This window comes from Coregonus lavaretus (assembly GCF_964263955.1).
Source record: "Coregonus lavaretus genome assembly, chromosome: 11".
NCBI lineage: Eukaryota > Metazoa > Chordata > Actinopteri > Salmoniformes > Salmonidae > Coregonus > Coregonus lavaretus.
Genome location: NC_139998.1, coordinates 59,170,286 through 59,181,410, shown reverse-complemented (window position 1 = coordinate 59,181,410; position 11,125 = coordinate 59,170,286). Strand labels below are relative to the sequence as shown.

At 50.3% G+C, this 11,125-nt stretch overlaps 1 protein-coding gene across 3 annotated transcripts in view; it reads left to right on the top strand.

Annotated features, from left to right (window-relative positions):
* Positions 1-11,125, top strand: part of nme7 (NME/NM23 family member 7) — a 133,811-nt gene that overhangs the window by 110,796 nt on the left and 11,890 nt on the right. For all 3 annotated transcript variants that reach the window (XM_084172012.1, XM_084172011.1, XM_084172010.1), the window contains one exon: positions 7,490-7,597. In XM_084172012.1, the coding sequence (XP_084028138.1) occupies positions 7,490-7,597 (108 nt within the window). The remainder of the gene's footprint in view (positions 1-7,489; positions 7,598-11,125) is intronic.

Sequence of the window (11,125 nt, the reverse complement as noted above, 5' to 3'; positions counted from 1 at the left end):
TATGGAGACGAAAGTATGATTGGTTTTAATACATTTTACACAATTAGAGCAGAGACGGGCGGTTTTGTTGTATTTGCTAGCAGATAGATGAGACCAGCCGTCTACTGGCATTGGACAGAGAGAGATGGCATGGGTACAACAAGCCTGGTGGTGTACACACATGCAGAGATGGAGCAGTGAGTTCTGAGTGTGATGTCAGACTGTCAGGAAACAGACAGAGAGGCCTAGAGGCACAGACAGAATCTGTCCAAAACAAAGATCAAGCCTCATATCTAAAGGGTCTTCTTCCAATAGGATCCAACTGTGTCTGATATGAGTCCCATAGCACCCTGCTGTAAGATAGCCTAGCTAGCTCTGAAGCAACTGTCTCTCTGTCCAGGCTGATTATTCTCAACAAAAGCTACTCGTTGTGAGAACAAGGGTTTTAGCGCTCCGTAGGGCTCATTAAAATTAAATTAAGCTCTCCAACTGCCAGGTCACTTGTGGGTAACTAATGCAATTACAGAGAGCCCAATTTGGTCAGGAATTCTTTCAGCGCTGAGCAAATCTCCCCCTAATTTCCCGCTCTCCTCTTTCTCCCTCTTTCTCTCTCCACTCTTTCTCTCTCTCTCTCTCTCTTTCTCTTTCTCTCTCTCCTCTCTCTCTCCCCCCCCCCCCCCCCTCTCCCTCCCTCCTGCTCTCCTGGGAGCCAGCATGGAAGGGAGTTGGGAAACAGCAGGCTAGGCAGGCTCCAGCATCCTCATCAAGGTCACTGTAACATTACTCACTAGTCTGTCATTACCCATGGAGGGTTCAGCTCCCTCACACTAAAACCCATGGAGGGTTCAGCTCCCTCACACTAAAACCCATGGAGGGTTCATCTCCCTCATATTAAAACCCATGGAGGGTTCATCTCCCTCATACTAAAACCCATGGAGGGTTCAGCTCCCTCACACTAAAACCCATGGAGGGTTCATCTCCCTCATATTAAAACCCATGGAGGGTTCAGCTCCCTCACACTAAAACCCATGGAGGGTTCATCTCCCTCATATTAAAACCCATGGAGGGTTCATCTCCCTCATACTAAAACCCATGGAGGGTTCAGCTCCCTCACACTAAAACCCATGGAGGGTTCATCTCCCTCATATTAAAACCCATGGAGGGTTCATCTCCCTCATACTAAAACCCATGGAGGGTTCAGCTCCCTCACACTAAAACCCATGGAGGGTTCATCTCCCTCACACTAAAACCCATGGAGGGTTCAGCTCCCTCACACTAAAACCCATGGAGGGTTCATCTCCCTCACACTAAAACCCATGGAGGGTTCATCTCCCTCACACTAAAACCCATGGAGGGTTCATCTCCCTCACACTAAAACCCATGGAGGGTTCAGCTCCCTCACACTAAAACCCATGGAGGGTTCAGCTCCCTCACACTAAAACCCATGGAGGGTTCATCTCCCTCACACTAAAACCCATGGAGGGTTCAGCTCTCTCACACTAAAACCCATGGAGGGTTCATCTCCCTCACACTAAAACTCATGGAGGGTTCAGCTCCCTCACACTAAAACCCATGGAGGGTTCAGCTCCCTCACACTCAAACCCATGGAGGGTTCATCTCCCTCACACTAAAACCCATGGAGGGTTCAGCTCCCTCACACTAAAACCCATGGAGGGTTCAGCTCCCTCACACTAAAACCCACGGAGGGTTCATCTCCCTCACACTAAAACCCATGGAGGGTTCATCTCCCCCACACTAAAACCCATGGATGGTTCATCTCCCTCACACTAAAACCCATGGAGGGTTCATCTCCCTCACACTAAAACCCATGGAGGGTTCAGCTCCATAATACACTAAAACCAATGGAGGTATCAGCTCCCTCACACTAAAACCCATGGAGGGTTCATCTCCCTCACACTAAAACCCATATAGGGTTCAGTTCCCTCACACTAAAACCCATGGAGGGTTCAGCTCCCTCACACTAAAACCCATGGAGGGTTCAGCTCCCTCACACTAAAACCCATGGAGGGTTCATCTCCCTCACACTAAAACCCATGGAGGGTTCAGCTCCATAATACACTAAAACCCATGGAGGGTTCAGCTCCCTCACACTAAAATCCATGGAGGGTTCAGCTCCCTCACACTAAAACCCATGGAGGGTTCAGCTCCCTCACACTAAAACCCATGGAGGGTTCAGCTCCCTCACACTAAAACCCATGGAGGGTTCATCTCCCTCACACTAAAACCCATGGAGGGTTCATCTCCCTCACACTAAAACCCATGGAGGGTTCATCTCCCTCACACTAAAACCCATGGAGGGTTCATCTCCCTCACACTAAAACCCAGGGAGGGTTCATCTCCCTCACACTAAAACCCATGGAGGGTTCAGCTCCCTCACACTAAAACCCATGGAGGGTTCAGCTCCCTCACACTAAAACCCATGGAGGGTTCATCTCCCTCACACTAAAACCCATGGAGGGTTCAGCTCCCTCACACTAAAACCCATGGAGGGTCCATCTCCCTCACACTAAAACCCATGGAGGGTTCATCTCCCTCACACTAAAACCCATGGAGGGTTCATCTCCCTCACACTAAAACCCATGGAGGGTTCATCTCCCTCACACTAAAACCCATGGAGGGTTCATCTCCATAATACACTAAAACCCATGGAGGGTTCAGCTCCATAATACACTAAAACCCATGGAGGGTTCATCTCCCTCACACTAAAACCCATGGAGGGTTCATCTCCCTCACACTAAAACCCATGGAGGGTTCAGCTCCCTCACACTAAAACCCATGGAGGGTTCATCTCCCTCACACTAAAACCCATGGAGGGTTCATCTCCCTCACACTAAAACCCATATAGGGTTCAGTTCCCTCACACTAAAACCCATGGAGGGTTCAGCTCCCTCACACTAAAACCCATGGAGGGTTCATCTCCCTCACACTAAAACCCATGGAGGGTTCATCTCCCTCACACTAAAACCCATGGAGGGTTCAGCTCCCTCACACTAAAACCCATGGAGGGTTCAGCTCCCTCACACTAAAACCCATGGAGGGTTCAGCTCCATAATACACTAAGAACCCGATGGTCACTCTGACAGAGGTCCAGAGTTCCTCTGTGGCGATGGGAGAACCTTCCAGAGGACAACCATCTCTGCAGCACTCCACCAATCAGGCCTTTATGGTAGAGTGGCCAGATGGAAGCCACTCCTCAGTAAAAGGCACATGACAGCTCGCTTGGAGTTTGCCAAAAGGCTTCTAAAGGACTCTCAGACCATGAGAAAAGATTCTCTGGTCTGATGAAACCAAGATTGAACTCTTTGGCCTGAATCCCAAGCGTCTTGTCTGGAGGAAACCTGGCACCATCCCTACGGTGAAGCATGGTGGTGGCAGCATCATGCTGTGGGGATGTTTTTCAGCGGCAGGGACTGGGAGACTAGTCAGGATCGAGGGAAAGATGAACAGAGCAAAGTACAGAGAGATCCTTGATGAAAACCTGCTCCAGAGCACTCAGAACCTCAGACTGGGGCGAAGTTCACCTTCCAACAGGACAACGACCCTAAGCACACAGCCAAGGCAACTCAACTCAGGAGTGGCTTCGGGACAAGTCTCTGAATGTCCTTTAGTGGCCCAGCCAGAGCCTGGACTTGAACCTGATCAAACATCTCTGGAGAGACCTGAAAATAGCTGTGCAGCGACGCTCCCCATCCAACCTGACAGAGCTTGGGAGGATCTGCAGAGAAGAATGGGAGAAACTCCCCAAATACAGGTGTGCCAAGCTTGTAGCGTCATACCCAAGAAGACTCGAGGCTGTAATCGCTGCCAAAGGTGCTTCAACAAAGTACTGAGTAAAGGGTCTGAATACTTATGTAAATGTGATATTTCCATTTTTTATATTTTCATACATTTGCTAACATTTCTAAAAACCTATTTTTACTTTGTCATTATGGTGTAATGTGTGTAGATTGATGACGGGGAAAAAACAATTTAATAAATGTTATAATAAGGCTGTAACGTAACAAAATGTGGAAAAAGTCAAGGGGTCTGAATACTTTCCTAATGCAGTGTATGTACAGCAGGCCTGGTTGGTTGAATGACCTTGAAACACTGGTTCCTGTCTTTTGGGTGAGAGCATCGGAAACTGTTAGAATATAAAGCATGTTGTCGCTCGTTGGGAGTGCATAAGGTGTCCGCATGCTTCCCATCCGAAATAGTTTGGAACAGTTCAAGACATTTTGTGAAGTTTTTGTTAGTTTTGGTTTTCTCAGCTGTTCGTGCAACAACTAAAATAATATCCGGGGGTAAGCCGAAGTTGGTAGCCAAAGTCTACGCCCCTTCGTCAGTGATTGGTCAACAGTAGGGATTCTTCAATTAAGTGTTTATCATTAAACGAAAGACGAATCGTTTTCATGCATATTTTTTCACTTGAGAAATACTGCACCAAACATCTTAGTTAGATGCAAAGTTGATGACTAAGATCTCCTTGGCAAAAACGTCTAAATAAATGACAGATTTCTTGAGTTGTCTTAGATTAATTCTGACTATTTTGAGGAAGTGTATACCGGCTACGGCTTCTCAAGATGGACAAACAGTACTATTGCCGCTTTCTTGTTTTTCAAGCGATAGTCTTTTAAGGGAGTTGCGAGCACACTCGAACTCGGAGCATGTGGTTGGCGTTACCATGGCAAAATACTGTCTCTCTGCCAGCCAGGCCAGCTCCCTTAAAGAGCAGATTCTTGTTTGTGTTTGAATGAACTGGACTGAATCCTAGTGGGGGAAAACCCTTCCTGGCTAGTGTTGATAAAATGAACAAACAGGAAATGAGGAAGAGGAAACATTACTTAATGTCTCAGCATAGTCCCTCTAATTTCAGTAATCCTAAATCATGTTATTAAGACATATCCCCTTCACTCACTGGAGTTTCCCAGAGTGAGTCTACGATCTCAGAGCCCTATCTGTCTGCCAGGGGAGAGGGGGAGAGGGCCAGTCTGCCAGGGGAGAGGGGGAGAGGGCCAGTCTGACAGGGGAGAGGGGGAGAGGGGGAGAGGGCCAGTCTGACAGGGGAGAGGGGGAGAGGGCCAGTCTGACAGGGGAGAGGGGGAGAGGGGGAGAGGGCCAGTCTGACAGGGGAGAGGGGGAGAGGGCCAGTCTGACAGGGGAGAGGGGGAGAGGGCCAGTCTGACAGGGGAGAGGGGGAGAGGGGGAGAGGGCCAGTCTGACAGGGGAGAGGGGGAGAGGGGGAGAGGGCCAGTCTGACAGGGGAGAGGGGGAGAGGGCCAGTCTGACAGGGGAGAGGGGGAGAGGGGGAGAGGGCCAGTCTGACAGGGGAGAGGGGGAGAGGGCCAGTCTGACAGGGGAGAGGGGGAGAGGGGGAGAGGGCCAGTCTGACAGGGGAGAGGGGAAGAGGGCCAGTCTGACAGGGGAGAGGGGGAGAGGGGGAGAGGGCCAGTCTGACAGGGGAGAGGGGAAGAGGGCCAGTCTGACAGGGGAGAGGGGGAGAGGGCCAGTCTGACAGGGGAGAGGGGGAGAGGGGGAGAGGGGGAGAGGGCCAGTCTGACAGGGGAGAGGGGGAGAGGGCCAGTCTGACAGGGGAGAGGGGGAGAGGGGGAGAGGGGGAGAGGGCCAGTCTGACAGGGGAGAGGGGGAGAGGGCCAGTCTGACAGGGGAGAGGGGGAGAGGGGGAGAGGGCCAGTCTGACAGGGGAGAGGGGGAGAGGGGGAGAGGGCCAGTCTGACAGGGGAGAGGGGAAGAGGGCCAGTCTGACAGGGGAGAGGGGGAGAGGGCCAGTCTGACAGGGGAGAGGGGGAGAGGGGGAGAGGGGGAGAGGGCCAGTCTGACAGGGGAGAGGGGGAGAGGGCCAGTCTGACAGGGGAGAGGGGGAGAGGGGGAGAGGGGGAGAGGGCCAGTCTGACAGGGGAGAGGGGGAGAGGGCCAGTCTGACAGGGGAGAGGGGGAGAGGGGGAGAGGGGGAGAGGGCCAGTCTGACAGGGGAGAGGGGAAGAGGGCCAGTCTGACAGGGGAGAGGGGGAGAGGGCCAGTCTGACAGGGGAGAGGGGGAGAGGGGGAGAGGGCCAGTCTGACAGGGGAGAGGGGAAGAGGGCCAGTCTGACAGGGGAGAGGGGAAGAGGGCCAGTCTGACAGGGGAGAGGGGGAGAGGGGGAGAGGGCCAGTCTGACAGGGGAGAGGGGGAGAGGGCCAGTCTGACAGGGGAGAGGGGGAGAGGGGGAGAGGGCCAGTCTGACAGGGGAGAGGGGGAGAGGGCCAGTCTGACAGGGGAGAGGGGGAGAGGGCCAGTCTGACAGGGGAGAGGGGGAGAGGGGGAGAGGGCCAGTCTGACAGGGGAGAGGGGGAGAGGGGGAGAGGGCCAGTCTGACAGGGGAGAGGGGGAGAGGGCCAGTCTGACAGGGGAGAGGGGGAGAGGGGGAGAGGGCCAGTCTGACAGGGGAGAGGGGGAGAGGGCCAGTCTGACAGGGGAGAGGGGGAGAGGGGGAGAGGGCCAGTCTGACAGGGGAGAGGGGGAGAGGGCCAGTCTGACAGGGGAGAGGGGGAGAGGGGGAGAGGGCCAGTCTGACAGGGGAGAGGGGAAGAGGGCCAGTCTGACAGGGGAGAGGGGGAGAGGGCCAGTCTGACAGGGGAGAGGGGGAGAGGGGGAGAGGGCCAGTCTGACAGGGGAGAGGGGGAGAGGGGGAGAGGGCCAGTCTGACAGGGGAGAGGGGGAGAGGGCCAGTCTGACAGGGGAGAGGGGGAGAGGGCCAGTCTGACAGGGGAGAGGGGGAGAGGGGGAGAGGGCCAGTCTGACAGGGGAGAGGGGGAGAGGGCCAGTCTGACAGGGGAGAGGGGGAGAGGGCCAGTCTGACAGGGGAGAGGGGGAGAGGGGGAGAGGGCCAGTCTGACAGGGGAGAGGGGGAGAGGGCCAGTCTGACAGGGGAGAGGGGGAGAGGGGGAGAGGGCCAGTCTGACAGGGGAGAGGGGGAGAGGGCCAGTCTGACAGGGGAGAGGGGGAGAGGGGAGAGGGCCAGTCTGACAGGGGAGAGGGGGAGAGGGGGAGAGGGCCAGTCTGACAGGGGAGAGGGGGAGAGGGCCAGTCTGACAGGGGAGAGGGGGAGAGGGGGAGAGGGCCAGTCTGACAGGGGAGAGGGGGAGAGGGCCAGTCTGACAGGGGAGAGTTGATATAACACAACCATCCCACTGGGCACACACTGGTTGAATCAATGTTGTTTCCACGTCATTTCAATGAAATTACATTGAACCAACGTGGAATAGACGTTGACTTGACGTCTGTGCCCAGTGTGGGATGACAGTGATGTTCCTCAAAACGTGATCATTCATTATCCTCCTAAATGTCATTTTTGCTTGATGCTTTCAATGCTTCATTTGCATCTTTCCAGCAGTTAGAAGGATGGGGTGTTTGGTACATAGCCTAGTTGGTACCGGAGCACAATGACTTAGTCTGTGAGACGTATAGGCCTGTAGGAATGAACCCCTCCATGTGTTTTCTCTTTCCCAGGAGATTGCTCGTCATCTTCGTCCCACCTCGTTAAGAGCTCTGTATGGTAAAACCAAAGTGCAGAATGCTGTCCACTGCACTGACCTCCCTGAGGACGGGGTACTGGAGGTAAATACACGCTGGCATCTCATTCATCCACACAGAGTAGCTCTTAAACCCACCATCATTCATCTGTTTAGCGCTGAAGCTCATAAGTATAGGAGTAGTATTGATGTCCATTCAGATTGCTGCTTGTATCTCACAGTGGCCAGGCCAGGAGGTCCCAAACGGCACCCTATTCCCTACATAGTGCACTATGGGCCCTACGGTCTCTGGTCTAAAGTAGTGCACTATATACGGAACAGGGTGCCATTTGGGACACAGCTAAAGCAGTCTCATGACTCCATTCTGTGGGCCGAGCCGCTACGCTACAGATCCCACTGGGAAAGAATAGCTGGGCAGTTAGAAACAAACCCATTGTTTAGTAGGGCAGGGAGAGGGAGGGAGGGGGTTTGACCTGTTGGACGTCATTGTTGGGGCGAGAGAGAGGGAGAGAGCAGAGCTCCTGATCTGTTGAGCAGCGAGTGGAGCGGAGCGGCCGGGCTAGGGACAAATGGCTCCTTGTTAATCATTAGCCTGGTGAGTGGCTGAGCTGCCTAACACATTCCAGGGCCCAGACAAACCACTTTGGCCCAGCACGGAGCGGACCACTACACTAGACTAGAAACGGTCACACACTGCACTGCTATAGTCCTGTCTAATGCTGCTATAGTCCTGTCTAACATACTGCTATAGTCCTGTCTAATGCTGCTGTAGTCCTGTCTAATGCTGCTGTAGTCCTGTCTAACATACTGCTATAGTCCTGTCTAATGCTGCTATAGTCCTGTCTAACATACTGCTATAGTCCTGTCTAATGCTGCTGTAGTCCTGTCTAACATACTGCTATAGTCCTGTCTAACATACTGCTATAGTCCTGTCTAATGCTGCTGTAGTCCTGTCTAACATACTGCTATAGTCCTGTCTAACATACTGCTATAGTCCTGTCTAACATACTGCTATAGTCCTGTCTAACATACTGCTATAGTCCTGTCTAACATACTGCTATAGTCCTGTCTAATGCTGCTATAGTCCTGTCTAACATACTGCTATAGTCCTGTCTAATGCTGCTATAGTCCTGTCTAACATACTGCTATAGTCCTGTCTAATGCTGCTGTAGTCCTGTCTAACATACTGCTATAGTCCTGTCTAACATACTGCTATAGTCCTGTCTAATGCTGCTGTAGTCCTGTCTAACATACTGCTATAGTCCTGTCTAACATACTGCTATAGTCCTGTCTAATGCTGCTGTAGTCCTGTCTAACATACTGCTATAGTCCTGTCTAACATACTGCTATAGTCCTGTCTAATGCTGCTGTAGTCCTGTCTAACATACTGCTATAGTCCTGTCTAACATACTGATATAGTCCTGTCTAATGCTGCTATAGTCTTGTCTAATGCTGCTATAATCCTGTCTAATGCTGCTATAGTCCTGTCTAACATACTGCTATAGTCCTGTCTAATGCTGCTATAGTCCTGTCTAACATACTGCTATAGTCCTGTCTAATGCTGCTATAGTCCTGTCTAACATACTGCTATAGTCATGTCTAATGCTGCTGTAGTCCTGTCTAACATACTGCTATAGTCCTGTCTAACATTGCTGTAGTCCTGTCTAACATACTGCTATAGTCCTGTCTAACATACTGATATAGTCCTGTCTAATGCTGCTATAGTCTTGTCTAATGCTGCTATAATCCTGTCTAATGCTGCTATAGTCCTGTCTAACATACTGCTATAGTCCTGTCTAACATACTGCTATAGTCCTGTCTAACATACTGCTATAGTCCTGTCTAATGCTGCTATAGTCCTGTCTAACATACTGCTATAGTCCTGTCTAATGCTGCTATAGTCCTGTCTAACATACTGCTATAGTCCTGTCTGACATACTGCTATAGTCCTGTCTAATGCTGCTATAGTCCTGTCTAACATACTGCTATAGTCCTGTCTAACATACTGCTATAGTCCTGTCTAACATACTGCTATAGTCCTGTCTAATGCTGCTATAGTCCTGTCTGACATACTGATATAGTCCTGTCTAATGCTGCTATAGTCCTGTCTAACATACTGCTATAGTCCTGTCTAATGCTGCTATAGTCCTGTCTAACATACTGCTATAGTCCTGTCTAATGCTGCTATAGTCCTGTCTAACATACTGCTATAGTCCTGTCTAACATACTGCTATAGTCCTGTCTAATGCTGCTATAGTCCTGTCTAATGCTGCTGTAGTCCTGTCTGACATACTGCTATAGTCCTGTCTAATGCTGCTATAGTCCTGTCTAATGCTGATATAGTCCTGTCTAATGCTGATATAGTCCTGTCTAACATACTGCTATAGTCCTGTCTAATGCTGCTATAGTCCTGTCTAACATACTGCTATAGTCCTGTCTAATGCTGCTATAGTCCTGTCTAACATACTGCTATAGTCCTGTCTAACATACTGCTATAGTCCTGTCTAACATACTGATATAGTCCTGTCTGACATACTGCTATAGTCCTGTCTAATGCTGCTATAGTCCTGTCTAACATACTGCTATAGTCCTGTCTAACATACTGCTATAGTCCTGTCTAATGCTGCTATAGTCCTGTCTAATGCTGCTATAGTCCTGTCTAACATACTGCTATAGTCCTGTCTAACATACTGCTATAGTCCTGTCTAATGCTGCTATAGTCCTGTCTAATGCTGCTATAGTCCTGTCTAACATACTGCTATAGTCCTGTCTAATGCTGCTATAGTCCTGTCTAACATACTGCTATAGTCCTGTCTAATGCTGCTATAGTCCTGTCTAACATACTGCTATAGTCCTGTCTAATGCTGCTATAGTCCTGTCTAACATACTGCTATAGTCCTGTCTAATGCTGCTATAGTCCTGTCTGACATACTGCTATAGACCTGTCTAACATACTGCTATAGTCCTGTCTGACATACTGCTATAGTCCTGTCTGACATACTGCTATAGTCCTGTCTAATGCTGCTATAGTCCTGTCTAACATACTGCTATAGTCCTGTCTAATGCTGCTATAGTCCTGTCTAATGCTGCTATAGTCCTGTCTAACATACTGCTATAGTCCTGTCTAATGCTGCTATAGTCCTGTCTAATGCTGCTATAGTCCTGTCTAATGCTGCTATAGTCCTGTCTGACATACTGCTATAGTCCTGTCTAACATACTGCTATAGACCTGTCTAACATACTGCTATAGTCCTGTCTAATGCTGCTATAGTCCTGTCTGACATACTGCTATAGTCCTGTCTAATGCTGCTATAGACCTGTCTAATGCTGCTATAGTCCTGTCTAACATACTGCTATAGTCCTGTCTAACATACTGCTATAGTCCTGTCTAATGCTGCTATAGTCCTGTCTAACATACTGCCATAGTCCTGTCTGACATACTGCTATAGTCCTGTCTAACATACTTCTATAGTCCTGTCTAACATACTGCTATAGTCCTGTCTAACATACTGATATAGTCCTGTCTAACATACTGCTATAGACCTGTCTAATGCTGCTATAGTCCTGTCTAACATACTGCTATAGTCCTGTCTAACATACTGCTATAGTCCTG